The sequence below is a fragment of the Sander lucioperca genome, chromosome 5 (assembly GCF_008315115.2).
Source record: "Sander lucioperca isolate FBNREF2018 chromosome 5, SLUC_FBN_1.2, whole genome shotgun sequence".
Lineage (NCBI taxonomy): Eukaryota > Metazoa > Chordata > Actinopteri > Perciformes > Percidae > Sander > Sander lucioperca.
Window position 1 is genome coordinate 33,983,906 of NC_050177.1, and position 22,274 is coordinate 34,006,179.

The 22,274-nt window shown below is 39.7% G+C and overlaps 1 protein-coding gene across 2 annotated transcripts in view; it reads left to right on the forward strand.

The window, feature by feature from the left end:
- bcas3 (BCAS3 microtubule associated cell migration factor) overlaps positions 1-22,274 on the forward strand; it is a 337,584-nt gene that overhangs the window by 4,508 nt on the left and 310,802 nt on the right. For both annotated transcript variants that reach the window (XM_031285400.2, XM_031285410.2), the window contains exons 2-7: positions 206-302; positions 599-653; positions 1,656-1,731; positions 3,075-3,181; positions 12,951-13,032; positions 16,860-16,932. In XM_031285400.2, the coding sequence (XP_031141260.1) occupies positions 232-302; positions 599-653; positions 1,656-1,731; positions 3,075-3,181; positions 12,951-13,032; positions 16,860-16,932 (464 nt within the window). In that variant the 5' untranslated portion in view covers positions 206-231. The remainder of the gene's footprint in view (positions 1-205; positions 303-598; positions 654-1,655; positions 1,732-3,074; positions 3,182-12,950; positions 13,033-16,859; positions 16,933-22,274) is intronic.

The window sequence follows — 22,274 nt, forward strand, 5'->3', positions numbered from 1 at the left end:
TTGAATGTTTTGCTCATTCCTTAACTTATTTTTACATTTCTTTGATGTTTTGTTTATTTTTGATGTGTCTGAAATAAATGTCTTCATTTCATTTAAAAAAAAAAATCAAACAATTTGTTCATCAGTGAAAGTTAGTGCAAATGAATTATTTGTTTAATTTGTGTGCTGCTGCCATGTTTAAAATGTCTCTTTGTACCTTTTTCAGGATTAAAAAAAAAAAACGGAGACAAAATGGCATCGGACTCTCCACGCAGACCTAGTCGCTGTGCTGGGGGGGTTCTGGTGCGAGCACAAGCTGCTACGTAAGGACAGACATCAGCAATTTGTTTTTATTGTTTTATTAGAAATCCTGTATGCATGTGTACGTATGTATCTGTATACTAGACATCTCTTAACAATCACTTTGAATTGGACTCCTTTAAATGTTTTTTTCCCACATACAATTCAATATGTGAACTAATCTAAGTCCCCTACATGTTTAATATATACATATATATTGCACACATACAGTACATACACATATAAACAGCTATGGGAAGAGTGAAATTTTGATAGGCTGTTTATTATTAGAGATGACTTGAGCTTTTTGCTGTCACAGGGAGCAGTCTTACATGGAAAGTGTGGTGACGTTCCTGCAGGATGTGGTCCCCCAGGTAACGCTCTCTCTGTCATTTATTCTCTCATATGAACAGCTGTTACAAGTTGTATCCTAATTCCCCACTACTGTCTGACTTCAATTAGTGCAGCCCGTCTTGAGTATTGTTATGTTAATACTAGAAAAGTGACCAAAACTAAGTAAACTCAAAAAGGTCAGAATGCATACTGAAAAACACTAGGTTTTTGGAGTGTGGTGTTGTTTGGAGTGTGGACACGCTTGACCCGCAATGCAATGCACACAAAACTGGTGAAGTTCCTCACAGTTCCAGATTGAAAAAAAAAATTGTATATATATAAAATATGATAAGACAGCGGCAAAAAATATCTCAGAAAACAAACAAACAAGCAAAAAATTCAATATTTTTAATATTTTGCTTTCTTATTGCAAAGTCTAATTGGCATTCCAAAGGCGCTGTTTGATAGACTTCGGTATCATAATGTAAAGCATATTGGTTTTCTTGTATACTAACTTTAATTAATTAGTAGTATATACTTTATACTATATACTATCAGTATGCAGTATTGAATTGGGACACAGCAATAGTCTTTCAAAGAAGTGAAAGTGAAAGAAGGCTTTCATTGTTTTAGCCAAAACAAATTATGCTATGCTTTTGGGAAATGGTAGGCAGTAATGGAAAGTAAACACAAATGATAGGAAAGGGCTAAAAACGTACAAAACAATAAAAAAAAACACAAAAACAAAAAATTTGGAAAAAGTGAAGGGAATTGAGTACTTTACCCTACCTGAATGATCAGTAGGAGTTTGATTAGTAACCAATATGGGAACTGCTGAATATCTGAGCCTCTAGCCAAAAACAATGTGTACTTTGTCTCTCTGCAAGTTGTCTACCAGCTATTCTTGCATATTCTTACACATATTTTGGGCTGGTAAACTAAATGTGGTTAATATCATTTGGATTATGCAGTTGTGTTAGGTGTGTTGGGTGGTGGTGTTGTATATATTTTGTTCACTTTCTGTTCTGTCTCTCAAACTAAAGGCATATACTGGTGCTCCGCCCACTGATGAAAAAGAGAAAATCATTTGGGTTCGATTTGAGAAAGCTGACATCAACGGTAAGTCAGTAACTGTCCCACAACTTAAGTTTGGTTTATTTTAGTATTGAAAAAGATTGGACTCTTCAGTTAAGAACAATGACTGATCTCTGTCTAAAACATACACTATATAAGAGAAAAAACAAACTAGCCTTGTCATCAGACTTCAACAGAGAAAACTGGGCTCTCAAGATATTATCATTTGAATGTTAAAATATCTGTCATGCTTTTAAACATGTTTGCATTTATGCTATCTGGTTGATTGTGACATTTCAATCTGCATGACGGCAAGCCATTTCTGCATGTTTAAAGCCACAATTTGTGAAAGGTTGTGTATTTCATCTTTAAGCTCTCTTCAAGAAGAGTCCACCGCGCCTAAAGGAAAACAACCAATCAGAACCGAGGAGTCTCCAACGCAGTGTCAGTCACTGCTCGTGAACTCCGATCAAACTGTCAAGATGTTGCTGCATTTCTCACCTTAAATGTTTTCAGAAACATATTTTAGTTTACTGTTTAACTGGAAAATGAGAAAGTTTGTGACCCAGCTGCCATGTTGAAAACAGTTGAGCCATAACCAAGCTCCGCCCACTGGTCGCCCGGCCAGAGCCAACTTTATCATTTTACAGCTAAACTGTACACTACATGTATAATATGTTTCTCAAAACATCGAGGCAGAAAAATAGGCAATGCAGTAACAGAATCTTGACAGCGCTGCCTAGTTTGACAGTTTCAACGGAATCTGTCTCAGTCAGTACGGTCAGGATTTAATGACAGTTTGGGCAAATATGACAAAAGGGATTTCTTTTTTATAGAAGTTTCCAACTGTAGCTTTAAACGGACTCTTTTGTAGCATGCATTATTGTTTCGCTGCTGTTTGCTACTGGTTTGATTTAAATACATACAAGCTTTGGAGGTTTGGGAAGCATTCAGCTGTAATCTTGAAGTGCAAACCCCCAACTTTTTATTGTTCATAAGGGAATAATATGCGAAAAAGTGAATGTGGTGTTACAGGATTTACTGAAGATTATTATCTTGGGCTGTGACAAAAACCTTTCAAACTAAAAGTAAAATGCAGAGGTTCAAACAAAAAAGAATTGCAATGAGATGTGAACAAATTCAAAGAAGACCTTTGATAGAAACTATGGATCCAAGAGAGAGCAGAATAATATATGAATTGAAAGTGGTGTGATAGTAAATGAAGCTTATATAAAACATATAACTTACAACTGATGTAAATCTGTTTTGGGTTCAACTCAATAAAAACATAACATTGTGCCATTTGTGGTTTGTTAGTCATAGTATTGGATGATTTAACACGTCCTCTAATTAAACTTTACTTAATGTCTCACTTTCTGTTTGCACAGACACCGCCCGCAATCCCGAGTTTATGGAGATGCACAGTGGTACCACTGACCCTCCTCTTTGCCTCATGATCGGCTACACTGACGGGATGCAGATCTGGAGCGTATCTGTAAGTCGCACGCCTAATGGTCCTGTAAAACTGCAACCTCATCCACTTTCTACCTGGAGCTTTGGTGCCATACGTTTTTATTACAACGACAAATTCAGATGGATGTGTGTGCGCTGAGAGACTCGGATCAAGATCTTGTCAGTTGGCTCTCTATAGAGCATTATTTTTGCCCCAGCTCTTTTGTACAGAACGAAAGGGTTGATAGACTCTTCAAAAGTCAATACCAAAAACAAGCAAATGTAGTATTATGCAAGCCTTTTCACCATTATAAGATTACAGACGAGCTTATCGTGGTCACTATGACAAAACCAGTAGATATATACTGTTGGTCCAGAAGTTGTTTACATTGCGTCACATTGTGTTTGTCCGCCAGAAGCTCGGTCATAAATTGAGATTTTTATTCAGTTTTTAAACCTGCATTAAATCGATTGAAACAAGTGCCGGTGGCAGCAACAACAACAACAACAACAACAACAACAACAACTACTTCCACCGTGTATTGAGGAAGTTAATCAGCTGATTGATGGGCGATAGCGGAGGTAAAGCCTGTGTCGCACCAGTACAGTTTAAAAGGGCAATGACCATACACACCCACACGGATGTCATTACACTTATTCCTCCAATGGTGAAACTTCATCACTCAGTTACAGCATTTCCAGGTCTTAGGGCTGGCCTCTGTTGTCCAGGCAAAAACTGTTTCCTCAGTTATTCACGTCACCAGATTTACACATAACAATTCCTTGCTGTAGTGAAGAGTTCCTTGAGATATAACAAGAAAAGATAAGATAACACTTTGTTGTCCGTAGGCACGGAAATTTGTCTTTCAATGATTCACGTGAGATGAAATGCATCCTAGTTTAAACTTAAAGCTCCATTGTGTAAGAATTACTCCCATCTAGCGGTAAAATTGTATACGACATCCAACTGGATATAACTTTCTAGCCCCTCCCATTCCGATCAAGTTTTAACTGCTACGGTGGCCGAACCCGAAATTAGCTCTTAGTATCTCCATCGTTTACACGCAGCTCTTCTAGCCACTCCAATATTAACTTTGGTCTTGTTGCTTTGCCTGTTGCGTTGTCGTTTTAATTCTCTTTTTCGCTTCCCTGGCGAGTAATCTCCCCCTGGCATTCGTCACAGTGCGGGGTGCCACTGAGTGTAAAAGGGTGAAAGGCGGAGGTATGTCCCTCTTTGGCTAATGTATTTCAAAGATGGAGGCGCAACATGCCAGCCGTCATTCGAGCGACTCGCCCGTATGTATTCTGAATGATTCTAAATGGCAGATTCTACGCTTACGAGAATACTTTGATTAGTTGGTGGAAGTAATTACACATGAATGAGCACATATTTGTGAAAGAACAAAGGGGTTTTTGCTAAGAATCAACTCAAAAAAATTACACAATGTAGGTTTAAATAAGTTTTGCAGAGAGACATCCGTGTCTAGTAATATATGCTGCTCGTATTTGAAAGACCTTTCATCAGTGTTTCTGCTATGGCTTAATTAGAGAGTGCTAATAAATAATGTTGTTGTTCAGGGAGCTGACTTCAGTTTGTCATTAATCAAGCAAACTTTATTATAGCACCTTTTATACATGTTAGTAGTGCAATTCAACATGCTTTACAGATATCAAAAGTCAAATCATTTGAGACTAATGCAATAGAGAGAAAAAAAAAGAAATAATACAATAGATGAAAATGTATTTAGAAAATAGATATAAGACAATAACAAATAAGATAAATTAATAAGTAAAATAGAACAATAACAAATAAAATGGAACAATAGCAAGTTAATTGGATAGATATGTTGTTGTAAATGTTTTGTAGTTATCTTTATTTAGTACAGCGAAACATGCGAAAATACAACGGTAGAGGAAAACAGTGACATATTCTGATATGGAGTAGCTAGAACTAATGTGATAATTTGTTTATCACGTCATATTTACCAGTGATCACTGTCTCACACCTCCACTTGGTTTGGCTCTTTTCAGTTTAAATGCAACGCTGTATTGCAGTATAGCCGTTGTCCACTAGATGGCAGCGTTGACCATGTTACAGACTGTACTTGGTTCAAACGGTAGCACTTGCCTTCTACTCAGCGCTGTAATGCACCGTAACAAGTCCCGCGATCCTATTGACTTCACTACTAGTTTCTGAATGAAGGTTGTAGAGAAAACAAAAGAGGATGACAACTACTTAGAGTGAACATACGTTGTGTTGTTGCGGGTAGCGATTCATAGGTTATGCATTTATCATTAACAGCAAGTACAGCCAATCAGAAAAGTTTCTTTTGGAGTTCAGCAAAATGGAAATGATAAAAGATAGATGTGAGTACAAATAGAGTTCCGACACCCAAATGTCACAATGCTCTTTTCATTTTTATTTTGTCTATGCCTTCTTTAGTTTGCAGTAGTCCTTTAGCTTCAGGGTTGAGTCTTTTTAACCTGTCACCAAGAATAATTGTGAATCAATTCAGTAGTAGCAGGTGTACCAAGCGGCTACACAATAAATCTGAAATGCATCAACTAAACAAAAATATGCACACATTCACAAGCTTTAATTAAACTGCGTAACTGTATGTCTCTCTACAACTCCTTTACACATACAGGCATACACATGAATGTAGTGTATTAATATCAAATGTGTGGTTAATTCTAAACAATTTTATCCAATAAATGTAGACAAAAAAGCAAACATGTCTGTGATACACAATGACAATATCAGTGAAATTGTCACGAATCAATGTAATATAAGATAAATAATTACAGCTAATACGAATGGTTGTTACAGGGAAGGAGGCAGGTCAGAGATAGACATGACAAATTATAATTCAATGCAACACCACAAACTACAGCCTTAGCAACTACCATACAGAAAAGAAGATTATTATTTATTTATATGCATGTATTTGTTGCAGGGCTATGATTGGATTGCATTAGAATATACAGGTAGCCTGTTTTATATGGTGTTTACTCCTTGTTAACACTGTAAACAAACGTAGTTTAGTCCATTGTATTATTCAACAGTTCATCATTCCAGTTCCAATTGCAGTTCAAGTTCTTTATTTGTTGTATGCAAATAAGACAATTACAGCGGAGCAGTCATTATTATTATTATCAACAATGCTTCTACAAAATGGCTTGATGGTGTTTTAAGCCCCCACCGTCGACTTCAAGGCAGCGCTTTAACCCTAACCTTTGCCTAACCCTAGTGTCTTCCATGCAGCGCTGCCTGGAAGACGACGTTGGGGGCTTAAAACACCAAACACCACAAAAATGTATGAATAGAAAATAATAGTAATGAGCTTGAGAGCTGAAGAGTAACAGTCTGATGGGAGTCCTGCGGGATGATGAAGCTGTCCCTGAGCCTGGTGGTGCAGGACTGGACAGTGCGAGGTCTCTGATGATCCTGCCGGCCTTCTTCCTGCACCCCTGGGTGTAGAAGTCCTCCGTGGATGGCAACTCCGTCCTGGCGATGTGCTGTTCAGTTTTCACCAACCTCTGTAGAGCCTTACTTGTGAGGGTGGTTCAGCTGCATTCTGCAGTGGTGCAGCTTGTAGAAGTTGCAGAGTATCCTAAAGTCCATGTTGAGCCTCCATAGCCTGCGGAGGAAGAAGAGCCGCTGTGATTGTGTCAGTGTGGTGGTTCCAGGTGTTTATCGGTGTTTTAAGCCCCCAACGTCTACTTCCAGGCAGCGCTGCCTGGAAGGCACTAGGATTAGGCAATGGTTATGGTTTGGGTTAGGTTAGGATTAGGTGCCTTGAAGTCAACGGTCGCAGCGCTGCCTGGAAGGAGACGTTGGGGGCTTAAAACACCATCGAGCGTTCCAGGTTGAGATGGTCCGATACCATTTTTTGCTTTCCGATACCTGAAGTTGCGTATCGGCCAATACCGAGTACTGATCCGATACCAGAGTGTCAATATTTGATTATGTTTTAACAGCTGTTTACTACTATCCCTGCATGGATGTGATATGCAGGGCTGGGTACCGATTTTAATACTTTTTAGGCACCGACTGAATTGCCTCTAGAGTATCGAAAAATGCCTCATCATTCAATACCCACTTTCAGTACCTAAGCAGTAAATCTCATCAGTGTCAGTGAGCATGCTTCTACCAAGGTCTGTGATTGGCTGTGTAACGTTACACGTCGTAGAGACACGCAGGAAAAAAACTCTGTTACACACAGAGAAGGGGCTCACGTAGTAGGAGCTGACAAATAAATTAAAAGATTTGTGCCGTAATGTGTAATGTTGTAATTTCGTTTTGTTTTATGAAATTGGTATCGAAAAAGGTATCGTTTAGGGACTGGTATCAAAGTCACGGTATTGGTATCGGTACTGGTATCGACATTTTTTTAACGATACCCAGCCCTAGCGATAACTTTGTTGTGCGGCCTGGCTTGGGTTATACTTTCTGTGAAACATAAACAAACACAAACAATGAATGCCATAGACCTTTCTTTTATTATCCAGTTTGACAGTCAGTCATAACCGAAAAAAGAACATAAATAAACTACTTTAAAGTAGATTTTTCTTCGGGGCTTCATTACGTGGTAACGGATTGGTGCATAAACTCCGGTACTTAACCGATACCAGCAGTTTAGGCAGTATTGGAGGCTTTTCCGATACTGGTATTGGTATCGGAACATCTCTAGTTCCAGGTCAGGTCCTCGCTGATGTGAACCCCAAAGGAACCTGAAGCTGCGGACTCTCTCCACCGTAGTCCCATAGATGGAGCTAGGGCTCAGCTCCTTGTCAGATGTCAGAGCTCTGACCTCCTCTCTGTAGGCCGTTTCATCTTCCCCCCGTGAACAGGCCGATGATGGTCGTGTTGTCGGCAAACTCACTGCACAGTCCCACTCTGAGCTGCTGTCTGTAAATGCACAACTCAGTTAAAAAACACAAGGAATATGGCGCCCGGATAGCTCAGTTGGTAGAGCGGGCCCGGGTTCGACTCTGACCTGCGGCCCTTTGCTGCATGTCATTCCCCCCTCTCTCTCCCCTTTCATGTCTTCAGCTGTCCTATCAAAATAAAGGCCGAAAATGCCCCCCCAAAAATCTTTAAAAAAAAAGAAAACTAAAAAAAAATAACAATGCGGCTCTAATTACACACCAAATATACACAGAACATTTTCTGAATCTGTCCAAGCGTCTCCGGTAATTCGGCAAACATATAATCCACCAAGGAGCGCATGTTTAAGTATTGGGCTACTTTAATTCTATCCAGGTATTCACATTCATTGTTCTCACTAGACACCAGCATGTTTCTAATTAACGTGAAATGGACAGAAAGGCTTCTTTTTTTTTAACCTCTTTATTTGCTTCAATGCTGTGATTTTCACAATTCTGAATAGATCATTTTTTATTTGGACTAAGACCACTTGAGGGTTTTCCAAGGATGATATGATCTGTTTAAAAAAACTTATCTAAACAACATATACACTTAAAGAGTTAAAATAAAACAACATATGTTTAATAATTTGCATGAATTAAACATATGTAAGTAATTTGATTTACTTTTTTCTATATTTAGAAATCATTTCTGGGGTCAAAGAATTATCTCATATTTATTTTCCAAGCAAATTCTCTCCAAAATAAGGAATTGGTAGACTTCTGTTTCCATTCTTTATCATGTGGACTCTTCTTCCCATTTTATCGTACCAGTTGTTGTTTCTTCTTTCCCTTGTAAGATTTTATACACTAAATGGGCACAATAACTTATTCAGGAAACTCACTTCTTTAAACTCGGTCTTGGAAAATCATTAGAAGATTGTCTGCTCCGTGACTTAACAAATTGCCCACAACCCTGCGAAAGCTTCGCTCGCCAAGTATCGCCTTTCATGTACAGGCTGTCACTGAAACATGCAAACTTCACATACATCCTGTGAGATCTAAACACACCAAAGTCCTTAATCAGTCTCTTTATAAACATCCACTGGCCAGGGGTAAGAGGACACACTCTTACTTTACCCGTGAACACACGCATTGGCCTTTGTGATGTGGCAACTCCTGTGCTGCTTGTAGATTTTTCTGTTGCAATTATTATGGTGGACCAGAGGATTACAGCTGTTTGAGCCACACTACACACACACCCAGTAAAAATATAAGCTTGGTGAGGCTCCTCTGCCTTTCAGTTTCATTTGAACACCAATTCTGATTCACACCGCACAGCCCGGCTTGTTATCACACACTGTCTGTCGTCATTGTTTTTCAAAGTTTACGGGATATTTCTGGGTTGTGTTTTTTTTCACAGGGTTTTAAGTAAGCACTGAAGGTGCCTTGGTCTCTTGCTCTTGAGTGGTTGTGAAGTGTTTGTGACAGTTGCTAAACCAACACCCTCTGTAATGGCCTGGCAGACTACGAACCTACACGTGTACACACACACTTTCACACACTCTTGAGAGGTGGACTTCTGACTGGTTGGATAGATGCTGACAGAGCTGTTTAGGCGATGTAGATTACTGTCGCCTTACACCGGAGAGGTGTCATCCACCGCAGCCTGATAAGAGGCAGAATGTGGAAGACTAATTGTCTGTCTGCATACGTGTTGAGATGAAATGGCCTGCTTGGAGGAAAAGTGTCTGCAGCAAGTGTCAGTGGATGTGTTGAAGACCTGGAGCTGCATTACAGAAATGTTCTAAGTCCATAACCCTGTCCTAGACTTGTTGAGATGTTAACATGTGACTTTAGATAGGAAGTTTCTCTAATACAGACACCGAAATGCAAGTTTTGTGCTAGCGATGCATTCGTAGGATATTCTGTCCCCTCCCAAACAAAGCTGTTTAAAATCGACAGAATGTAGTTTAAAGATGGGACAGGATGTGTGCTAAATACAGGTTCTATCAGCTGTCAAATTGGTATTTTTATCTCCTTCAAGGATTGTAGAACATAATTGCAAATTTGTGGTTTTAAAAAGAGGCTGTCATTCTTCGATTAATTTAATTTAATTAATTTATACTGTTTATTGATCCCCAGTGGGGATTACAAAATCACAATTACAAAATTACAATTTACACTCTTTTTTTTTGTGTGAAATACACACACACATGCTCAGGACCTATTCATGCACAAATGGAGAGATGTCAGAGTGAGTGGGCTGCCAGTGCTAGACCAGCGCCCTGAGCGGTTGGGGGGGTACGGTGCCTTGCTAAAGAGCACCTGGCAGTGCCCAGGAGGTGAACTGGCATCTCTCCAGCTACCAATCCACACTCTGTACTTTGGTCCGTATTATTACAAATAATGACATTAACAAATTAATGAGCAGCCAAATTCTAAGTTCTGGTGACTGTAGCTACTGTATACAGTATGCCTGTTAGTTATAAAAAGTTGTTATGAGATATATTGCATTTTTCGTTTTAACTTCAGATGGACGTGACATTTTGGGTGTCAAAATCTTTACTGGTTACTGCTGTGATTGCTGAGTGCAGTAATGGGAAATAACTGACAGTTAGTACTTCCCTACAGTGTCGACACCCATCTTTAAATCTTAACTTAATAATTCTTTCTATTCCATGCTGCTTAAACTTTCCCCTACATATCCTGTTCTCCTCCATCTGCCTCTCAGCCACAGAACAGGATCTTAGTTTTGCAACAACTTCAGTGTTAAATTGAAAAACAGTGTCGATACAGTGACGAATACAACTGACCAATCTCATTCTTCTTTATTTGATATCATAGGGAAACCAGTTTTTGTTGTTAAGGTCCTTGGAAATTGAATTGCAATCCCACAAATCCCATAACCCTTTTTGAAAGCACAGATGGGTAATTTAAATACATATGGAACAGACACATATGCAGAAATAGCCAAAATGGCTTCAGATTTGGACAACCAATACCTTATTTTTAATGTATAGTATTAAATCATAACAAGAGTTATCTCGAGACACTTTACAGATAGAGTAAGTCTAGACCACACTCTATAATTTACAAAGACCCAACAATTCCAGTAATTCCCACAAGAGCAAGCCTCAAGCATATTTGACAAGATGTGTGATAGACAAGATGTACTCTACACATCCACATCCACATATCCTTACTTGGTTTCATGTGTGGCTTTCACCAGGTCAACTGACAACTGAGTGAATGAGTTTGTGAGTTCATTTGTAGATCCTGATATGCCTCACATCATTTTTTGTTTTGCATATCAACATCATAAGTAGGGCTGCATGTCTCTGGGCTTGTCTACTTGTTTTAGTGCTGCATGTTATGTAAGCCCATGAACAAGCACCTGTTACTGTCCGATCCCTAAAGCACCTGCTTCCTCCAAACCTCCAATATGTCCAGCACTGTGTTAGTGAGGCGGACTTACTTGTGAATATGCCCCAAATATCTGTTCACAGCTTATGGTATTACATTTGAGAGATTAAAACAGAAGAGCAGACACTGTGATTCCACAAAAACCTCTGAGCCACAAATGAAATGAATGTAATGAATAACTGTGTGCAGGGAAAACAACTTTGAAAAAGCAATTTGGCATATTGCATACGGCGGGCCACTAATGTAATGGTGGGAATGTCGTTGATGGCAGTGGATGTCACACAGAGCCGTGTAAGGCGAGGATGAGCGGAGGGGTAATGCACAATAACCCGGCGCATTAACCTCCGGCCCTCCCCTCTTCTCATTTTAATCCAGCAAATTCCATTATTCCATCCCCCTCGCAGGTCCATTTGCATGTACAGGAATCCTACCCTGCTGCCAACCTCCTTTTATTCCTGCTATCAGTGCTCGTATATCCTGCTTGTGTCTCCAGTGTTAATCTACCACCGCTGGGCCTCAAGCACTTTGAATAAAAACAAGGCTTCAAATCCGCCACTTTGCGAAGGCTACTAATTGCACAAAAGAGCGATCATCCCCTCAGATGGGTTTAAAGACTTCAAACAGAGAATAATAATGTGATAATGCAGGTTTCACTGTAATTTAACGCATACAAGAACAACAAAAGTGGGGCATTCTGTGCGTAGAACAATGTACCATTACACACGCTAGACACTGCCAAGAGCCTCACAGGCCATTGACCTAATATACTCTCATCACATATGAACACATGAAGCTTATACCAGACTGGGCAGACACACCCACACATCCATGTAAATGCTTTACACTGTGGCTGTATTTCCTCTGTAATGAACAGAATACAGTAAAGTTGAAAATAAAAGGACAACCGTTGACAAACATCATCTAACATTCAGTCTGATTAGAGTAAAGGTAAATTATTTGAACCTTCAGTTAGGCCTCTTGTCTTTCTTACGTTGTGATCATGCATTGGACCAATCTTAAGATTGGCGGTTCGATCCCTGGCTCCTCCAGTTGAAGTATCCTTGGGCAAGACACTAAACGTATCGGTATGTGAATGACTAGATCAGATTAGATCCTGATTAGCAGATTGGCACCTTTTTTGTAAGATTGGCTGCTTACATGAAGACACTCAAGCATGTAGGCCAATGGCTGAATCCCTTCAATGTTTCTAGCCAACCTAAGGTAGATGCTAGAATATAGTCACCGAACAAATCTCAACATAGCGCGAGCAGCATTGGTTGGCAGGGCGAGACCAGAGCCAGAATTTCTTAATGAGGGAGAACGAGTAGATTTGCTTCCAGTCCCTTTTTTTTTTTTTTACTTTTTACGTGGCTCCAGACAGTATTTTTTACATACATAAAACGTGTCTGGAGCTGACTGTTGGTCTGTATCATTGAGTGCACACTGTTTCTTTTCTCTGATGGACCAGATATGTGAACCTCTACATTATCTTTAATTTAAAAAAAAAATTCTTTCAGTTGGCAGGAGAAGCCCAAGAGCTGTTCTCAGTGCGCCATGGTCCTGTGCGAGCTGCTCACATTCTGCCAGCTCCTCATATCAGTGAGTATCTTCAGTACTTTAACACTGCCTAAATGTGAAACAACAAACTCCAAAGCACACACTGCATAATCTAACTCCATATCAGGCTCTGATCATTATATCTCCATACTGTTTTGAATTGGTAATATTGTTGACCTCTCACTAGAGACTTTTAGTGTACCATGTGCTGCAGCCTCAAGACTTCTCCAGTCTGAGAAGTACATTTAAGGTTTTTCTTTGTTGTGGTCTTTTAACTGGTTGAATTTTATTTGTTTAACATCTTAATAACACCCTTGTCAGTTGAAATACATTTTAGATTTTCTCAGATGTGTGCCACTCTGTGCGGTAAAGACTGGAAACGGGGAAACCGCTTTCCCGTCTCTGTCCAAACATTAAAAACAATCTGCCTATCAGCACCTCTAAAACTCATCAATTAACTCGTTATAGCTTGTTTGTCTACTTCGTAACAAAAACTAAAGGGCCACATCGCAACCTTGAACTAGGCAGAAGCTTGGCTGATTTCACTGTGTCTCACCAGATGAAATGCCACCCGCAAATCCCTTTAGCGTTATTTTAAAACACTAGATTTTTTTGACTTTATAATCCTCAAACACAGAAGGGATAAGGCTGAAGTGCCTGTAAACACATTTCCTTTGTGAGGCCTCAGAAGTGTCTTTTCAGGATAAATTGCAGATGTCTGTCCTGGACAAAAAACAACACCACACCGGTTAACTTGATTTCGGCATTCAAGGTCGACACTTAAAATTACATTTTGTATGGCACATCCTAATGCAATTTTGGGTTGTGGGCATTTTAAGTGGTGCTATATCATTGAAATTAAAGAGTGCTCCATGCTGCCTCAACCTAATGTCTTAAAGTCAAACCCTGAAGTCAATCTACGATTAGTGTTGGCCTGCTCTCAGTCAGTGGTGGCAAGCCTCTGAAGTCCGTGCTTTCTTGCTGCCAAAGCTCTACTGGAAACCTCTCACTGTGCCTTCACTGTTCTGTTAGCAAGCTCTCTCTAACACCTCTAAATCTATATTTTCTCTTTAAAACTCTTTAATATTTTTGTTCAGGTAAACACAAATGTTGTGGATGCTATTTTCGTTCCCTGTTCTATTCCACGTCTATTCCCAGAATTCCTGTTCCTCATACTGTATCTGGTGCTGCCTAATGTCTTTTTAGATTTCCAAAACATGAAAAATGAATCAAACCTTAATCTTAAAACAGTAAGTGTTTTTTTTGTAGCTGCCAGTTTGCAGTAGAACTTAACACTTCTGCAGGGAGACATCTTAAATAGCGATACTAATTATTCTATCAATAAACAATAATGTAATGCTGCCATACATGTTGCATTAATAGTAAAGTAATTCTGGGAAAGTAACTAATGTGTGCAGAACTTGACAAGAATGGATTACAGCAGATTATCATAAATTAACCCCTGGAATGCATCAACTATGACAAATTGATGATATGCAACAGAATAAGAGTATTTGGAATGGATGCCTTCAGTGTTCTGTCCCATCCTCTTCTACTCTTAAGTTTTTCTTTCATATCTCTGGCTCCATGGTCCCATGACCTTCCCCATGTTTCCGTCCACATGTTTATGTAGATTTTCAATTAATAAACAAACTGAATGGAAATAATGGCAATTTAAAGAGAAATTCAAAGTAGTTGAAGACGAAAGTATATTAATTGGTGTATCATCAACATTGAAACATTTCATTTGATTCATAATAGTGAAAAAGTAAAGTAAAAGTAGTAAAATGTATGCCACAGTGATGACAAACAAATGTTTCACTGGTTTCACTCTTTTTCAGACACTGGAAAGTTGAATGCAGTATGAATACCAGCGTTCATATCCTCTGAAGCTATGGTGCAAATGGTTTAGTGGTTCCACTGATTAGATCCTTTCCAGACATGAAGTTTAAATTTTTATCTCTGCAGGTGTCAATCAGTGCTGAGAAATCTGTCATATAGCCGCTGGTTTGTCCTTTTTTCTCGGAAAAAAAAGAAAATCGGCTTTTTGTTCTCTGTCCGTGTTCCGGTCTTTTGGCAGATTTCAACAGCACACAATGGCAGCATTTGAAGAGCGCTGGAAGTGGATGAAAGCAAACCACAGTAATAAGAAGCAGCAGATAGCCCCAACACATGAGGGGAGCAATTCTCTCGGCAGAAAATAAATATGAATTGTATGTATGAACACTGGAGAGAAGGACAAGGATTGCAATCTGCTAGGGCGCAAACAGTGTTGCACTGTGGTGAGCCATTAAAAGACCAATTGTCTGTGATGCGAGGCCGTGGGTGGGCAAACTTAGAAAGACCCGAAAATAGGTGTTGATTATAATAAGGCAAGGTTCCCCTTTCCTAGAATAGAGAGGGAAGTACTGGTTTTCCAAAGGGAGTCAATGTGTGTATCCACATCCTCTCTGAGAGTTTACAACCTGTGATCTTTCGTTGCCTTGGAAAATGAGGCAACAGTGTTCCCTTGATTGATAACAAATGAGCATTGAGTAAATGTGAATATATTTAATAATATGTACTGTAGGTCTTTAAGCTCTTGTTCGAGTGATGTAGTAGTTTGTGAAGTTAGGTTTGTATGTCTTCACAATAGAGCTACACTTGGGATGCTCTCACACTATAAAAGTAATTCTATGAAGTTTAACAACAAACGAGTTGTCTGTGATGTTTGAGGCCATGGTATAGTATTATCTCAGCATGGAACCATCCCCTCTGTTAAAATGAAACATGCGAACGTCAACATGGAAGTCAGCAGCACTTGCTTCAATTACTGTCCATTGCAGCAGGGATAAAATCAAAGTCTCTATATTCATCAAATGTTGCATTTTTTCCCAACAAGTTTATTTTAGTTCAAGTCCCTGAAAGTCATATTTATATTACGGCTCAATGTCTTGACTGGGAATGATGTCTGATGACAGAAACATAAAAGAAGTACCCTGGCTGGAGTGTTAAAGGCTGGTAGGGAAGGCACATTTGCTCTCACGCCATACCACAGAAACCCAGGCTGATTACTGTCAAGCCTCAAATTACAGTCCTCTAAAGGGTAACATCTTCTTTATTCTAAGCACCCCCATCCCCTCAATCCCCTGATCCTCGGTCCGTCTTCAAGAATGAGACAATCAGGGAAAATACGGGATCAGTCCACTTAATGCAACATGTTTTCTCTTCATGTTTCAAAAAAACAAATGCCTGTTGGGTTTTTACCATGCTGTAATTCCACCCTGAAATCCCAAAACAAACAACGAGATAGAAAGAAAATCTCACTCTCTTTTGCAACATTCACGAGATTTCTCCAGCTCATTTCAGTTAATAAGTCATGTTTTTAAAATCATATTTTCCCTTATCCGAAGCAATGGTCGGAAAAGACAGAGTGTGTCTTATGCTGTAGAGATTGTAAAGCCCCCTGAGGCAAATTTGTGATTCGTGATATTAGGCTATCTACTGTAAATAAAATTAACTTGATTTTCCCAGCTTGAAAACCTTACACAGTGGAGGGTCAGAAAAAGGTAGAATGCCAAAGTCTTTACAGTATGTGGATTCCACTTTTTGGCTGGTGAGAATAGTGGTCCGCTAACTTGCAAAATATGACATTTTCTGGAAAAAAAAAAATCTCCTTTTCATCAAAAATGTTTTGTGACCATAATTGAATTACAGGGCAACAGTAGTAATGTAATCTGCATGTTTCCTGTCATGGTAATAGGCTGCCTGTTGAATGAGGGTGGGCAGCACTAGAGGCTTCACATGTTCGTTTAAAGAATGTCCCTCTTTGTTGTGTGCAGATTATTCTGTTTCTCATCCCTCTTTCTATGACTCGTCTTCCTCCTCAGGTCCTCTGAACACGGACAGTTTTGCCGACAAGAGGCCTCTGCTGGGGGTATGCAAGAGCACAGGGTCTTCTGGGTGAGTTCACGCTTCATAATAAAGCTGACATCACCACCTTCCCCAACAGGATCTTGGTTGTTTATAATTACACTAACACAACAGCAACTGCAGTCACTGATTAGCACACAATGAACCAGATATGAGCTACTACTCAATTATATTCAGCTGGAATAGACCTCTTGAATAGTTGGGGGCAACTTCATACATCTTTATTGTAGTTTTTGCCAAAGGAAGTGAAATAAACATTATATATATATATATATATATATATATACACACACTAAATGACACCATGATTTCCATACATGTAGCAATTTAGGTAAACATGCCTTTGGGTTATATGGCTTTTCTAAAGCATATTAATTTAAAAAAACAAAGAGGACTTAAATGAAACCATGAGGGTGGCAGGTAATGCGTGTTGAAGAATATACGTTTCCAATTGTGACAGAATGGGTCATTTTTAAGTAAACTGCCTATAAGATCATCTGAACATGTCATGACTGGTTAGGCCAAAATCACGCCCCCCACACACACACACACACACACACACACACACACAGACACACACACACACACACACACACACACACACACACACACACACACACACAGAAAATAGCTGACAAGAAGGCTGTGTTAGACGAAATAATAAAGTGGTAAACAATGGCCATTCTTGCCGAATTTCAGTCTAGCACGCACATTTTAAAATGATGACTTTGTCGATGAGGTGTTTAACAACCATACTTGATATCCCTGTCCTGAGGGAGTAGCAAGCCGATTGGCAGTAGCAGAGCGTAATTGACGGGCTGGGGTGTATGGTTTGACCATGTCCTGGATGTAAGATGGGTGTGAACCATTCACAGCACGGTATGCAAGTAATATAATAAACTGTGTCCTTTTGGATTTGAATGCGTCAGAGACAAATGTTTTAAATATTCCAAGGCCAAGATTGAATATTTTTTAGAACTCTCCAGAAAAAGGTATTGTCATATGTGAGTATATATAGTTGATTTAGCATTCATCTGTCAAATACATAATAATAAAAGAATCTCCATAAAAATATAATTTTTGGCAGATATGTTGTATTGGATTGCATCAAATCTATAGCTGTACCTAATAAAGTGGACATGGTGTAAGTGAGTCTTTTATTGGGTTAGTTTCAGGCTAGTCTCGCTTTGCCAGACCCTCCTCCAAAGGGCGCTGGAGGAGTCTGGCTACTCCACATAGCATTCGGGGATGGGAGGAAAACATGCTCTGGTTTATTGGCATTTCTTTAGACCAATCACAATCGTCTTGGACGGTGCTAAGCACCGGAGAAAAGCTGCGGTGCCGCTGCAAAATAGGCTCGGAAGGAACTTGTTTTGGTGGAACGTGTACGTTTAAAAGTTGTTTTAGTTTAGAAAATTGGACAGATGTCAGATTGGACACATGTCTGGATTTACCCTGCAGAGATCTGAGGAGCAGTTAACCATAGTCCTCATAAACTCCACCGGAGTTTAAAATGCCAACACAAAGAAAGCAAAAGGTAATGGACATCCGGCCGAAAAAAGAGGGACATCCGGCGGAATTTCCGGCGGCAATGGAGCAATCCTGGAAGTGGAATGTCAAGCATATAGACTAGATTCAGGGGAACTATCCTGAAAAGTACACAGACTGCTAGGAGACTAGAAGGAATGACCCATCCTCATGACATTTTGTCTTTTAAAAAATGCAGAAGGGAGTGGAAAGCTTTTTACTTTTTGCAATGTTATGAAGTACAAATCATACATCTGTAAGTCATTTTCTGTTATTAATAAGAGGCATCAAAGGACACCCAACCTCTTGTTATGAACCCTTCACATGCACCCAACTGGAGCTAAGCCAGTGATGTGGTCTTAGTGACTGTGATTCATGGATTTTTAATGGCACTATGGTTGGCATGCAAGCATTACCTGGACACCCCATAGGCAGACAGAAAGGAGATTAAACAGATGTGTAGATCCCTGGGATTCACGGGGTTGGGACTGGAAATGTCATGTCTTTGTTTAGCGAAAGAAAGTGAATTTAAAAAGTGACAGACCCCAAGGCATCTTGTACTCGCCTCTCCATACACAGTCCATGCCCTCCTCTTCCTCCCCTCCCCCATTTACTTATGCTCCTCTTCCAGAGCAACACACAATTTAACTCAATATATCCTCCTCTGGAAATGAAATAAGGAAGTCTGTCTTCAGCTGGGCCTTGATGGAGAACAACTTCTTGATGTTTCCCAGGGACTGCCGCCCCTGTCTCTCTGACGCCGTTGCTTCTGCTTTTCCTATGTCCTCACTGACACTGAGACGGGCAGCGTTTTGACGGTTTGGCGAATCACCCAGGCTTGGCTCGACACTAATGCTGAAAACATGCACTGTGTTGAAAAGCAGAAACCCTGACCTCTGGCTGAATGGCACAGCCTGGTTCTTCCCCCTACAGAAGTGCTTGGTAAATAACACTCTGGTCAAAGACGAGAAGGAAAAAGGCTTCCGGGTGCGGCGCAGTACTTTCCATTGGGCCTGTTCATAAACTTACTAAGGTCCTCACACAATTTTTAGCATATAATCATTTTGAAATAACAGCTTTTGTTAACCACCAAAAAGGATGCCGTCTTGACACTTAAATGAAAAACAGATTGAAGCCTTGGCCGCTACAGCGGTACTGGTTTAGAAGTTGGTTCAGTCAGCTCTAGGCTTAGATTACAAGATTTGCAAATTAAAGGAAAACCAGAGAAGGGAAAAAGCATGTGTGCCGAAGCCCTGTACTTGTGGATTTCCAGCCAGGCACACTCAACATAATTTTATCAATGGAAAGGATTATGCGTTAAGTCCAAACAATGTATGGATCCAGTGATTTTCTTGACAGTAAAGCTACATATGCGTCCCTTTCAGTCTCTGTACCAGTGCCAGTGGGCTTTGGGAATTAGTAAAGAATGCTGGTGCCATTGCAGACCTTGGTATGTCTGCTCACATTTCTGGAAAGGATTTGTGTTTTTCTTCCCCTACTTGCTGTTGTTATTTTTTTTTCATTCATTTTAATTACATCCACAGGTATTACAATTCTGGGAGACTCGAGGCTGCTCTCTGTCAATGAATGTACATTTTATGGCCAATACAGAGGCAACTTAACAGTTTGTGGGTGTTTGAGAGCGCACACTTCTTTGGCAAAAGTTCAGTGATGAATAAGCGTGCTCTGTTCTTCAGAGTTTGGGAACTGTCAGTGACATTTCCAATCTACCCCCTCACAACATCTCCATATGCTTAGAAGATGTGGTCCTTTTTTTCTTTTAACCAATGTAGTCCTCTTTCACCGTGCAGATTACTACTGGATGTGCTATTTCTGGGTTCTGGCTAATACAGATGGATATTCTGAGCAGATATCATGGTCACTGTTGAAGCTGTGGATCCTCCTTTTTTTTTTTTCTTCAAAGGACTGCACAATCACTGGGTTTTTATCTGCTCCATCTCATGAATGTCACTACCGACATTCCTGTCTCATAGTTTTATTTTTAAGGGGTCTTCAATCGCCAATAAGAAAAGTCTTGTTGTACAATGTAAAGTTTCCTTCCATTTCATATCATTGAATGATGTTCATGATTATTGAAACTTTGTGGAATCAACAGCATGTAAAGTGTTAATCCTGGGGAAGTATGAAGTCTGTGCTGTGGATTTGGCAACCCTTGTGTTCACTGGTGGTCATGACTGGTGGCGTCAAGTGCATTTTGATTTATACAGATCCCATTGTTGTTCCATTTGGAACAAAGGTGTCTTGTCTGCATGAATTACAGTACAAGAAAAGAAACTTGTGCACAGCCACAGCCATAATCAGACATGGCATGGCTAGACTAAAAAGCGAATTGAGGGGTGAATTCACAAAATGATTGCATGGCTTTTGCGGCCGCTAATTCTGCAAAAATCAAGACAGAGTTTATATGCATACATTTGGTGCAAAATTGGCCCCTTTCTATGTGCATTTTCTGCAGAGTTCGATCCCCAGTCCTGGCAGGGCCTTTCTGTGTGGAGTTTGCATGTTCTCCCCGTGTTTGCGTGGGTTTCCTCTGGGTGCTCTGGTTTCCTCCCACCATAAAGACATGCGTGCTAGGTAACTAGGACTACAGTTGAAAATAAGCTGGCTGGCTAACACTGGAGCATTTACAAAAATGTTTATTAATGTGCATTGTCCTCATAAATAAAAATAAAATAAAAAAGTAATTGCCTTGCCATTAAAGATGCTCCAAAATCTTTGCTTTTTATATAGTGCATTTTGACTGATATTACTGCTTAAATTTAATATTGGCGATTTGATTGATAACAGCTAAATTCCAGGACAGAAAAAAATTCATCCAGCTTAACCTTGTCGGCATGTTGTTTGAGCAAGTTTGGTCAAATTTTATTATGGCTCTATCAGTGTTTCTGAATATATCATAATACATGACCAAGTGCCTGTGGTTTTTCTGTTCTCATAAATGTTTCTTTTAACTCTGCTAAATCAGTAAAGAGTTAAAAATTAAATTTGGCAATTTTCTTTGAGCAAGCTGGTCATTTTTATAGCTTAATTAACACTGCATAGACTGTCTAGGCAGTAGACCGATGGAGTTGAATCTCTGTGTCTTTGCAGTTACATTGTAGAACCAGCCCAAAAACTACAATAAAAACCGTTCCCCTGTTGCATAGATAGTTATTAGATGATGTATGGTACTGGTATTAGAACCTACAGCTTCAAATCAAACCGAACCCAGGCACCCCGTCTCTTCATTTTCTATCTTTGAGCCGATATGCTGTGATTTCAATTTCTACTCTAGCATGAATAACATGTATTTGGTTTACAGTATAATAGTGGCATTAGGTCATGTGTACTTTCATGGTTCAGTGCTTCAAGCAAAGACACTATCTCTGTTCATTATAATTTTTGGTGCCTCCTGCCCTTCACATTGGTAATAAATGCCGTGCAAAAATCGAAGATATATGTACGACAAACATAATTTCATACTCCTGAACACCCATATTTAAATCTGCTTAAAGTGCTGTAGTGAAATACGCAGGCTATTAATTACATGGTTGCAAGCAGCAAAGTCCACTTAGCTCTCACACCCACAAAAAGCCCATTGTGGCACTAAGCTCTTGTGTTTTAGTGCATTTTCATGACAGGTTTTGCTCTGAGGACAGGATGTATCCGTCTTTTAAAGTGTATTAAATGGAAATCATCAAGCGTTGGTATAAAATGAGCCACCAGATTAAGGGGATTTGGAGAAGTGATGCTTTTTATCCACCATGAGGTTATGGTGTTCTTCACTGTCACATTATGACCACACACGGACACACATTCTCATGTTATCCAAGCCGTGTGTGTGT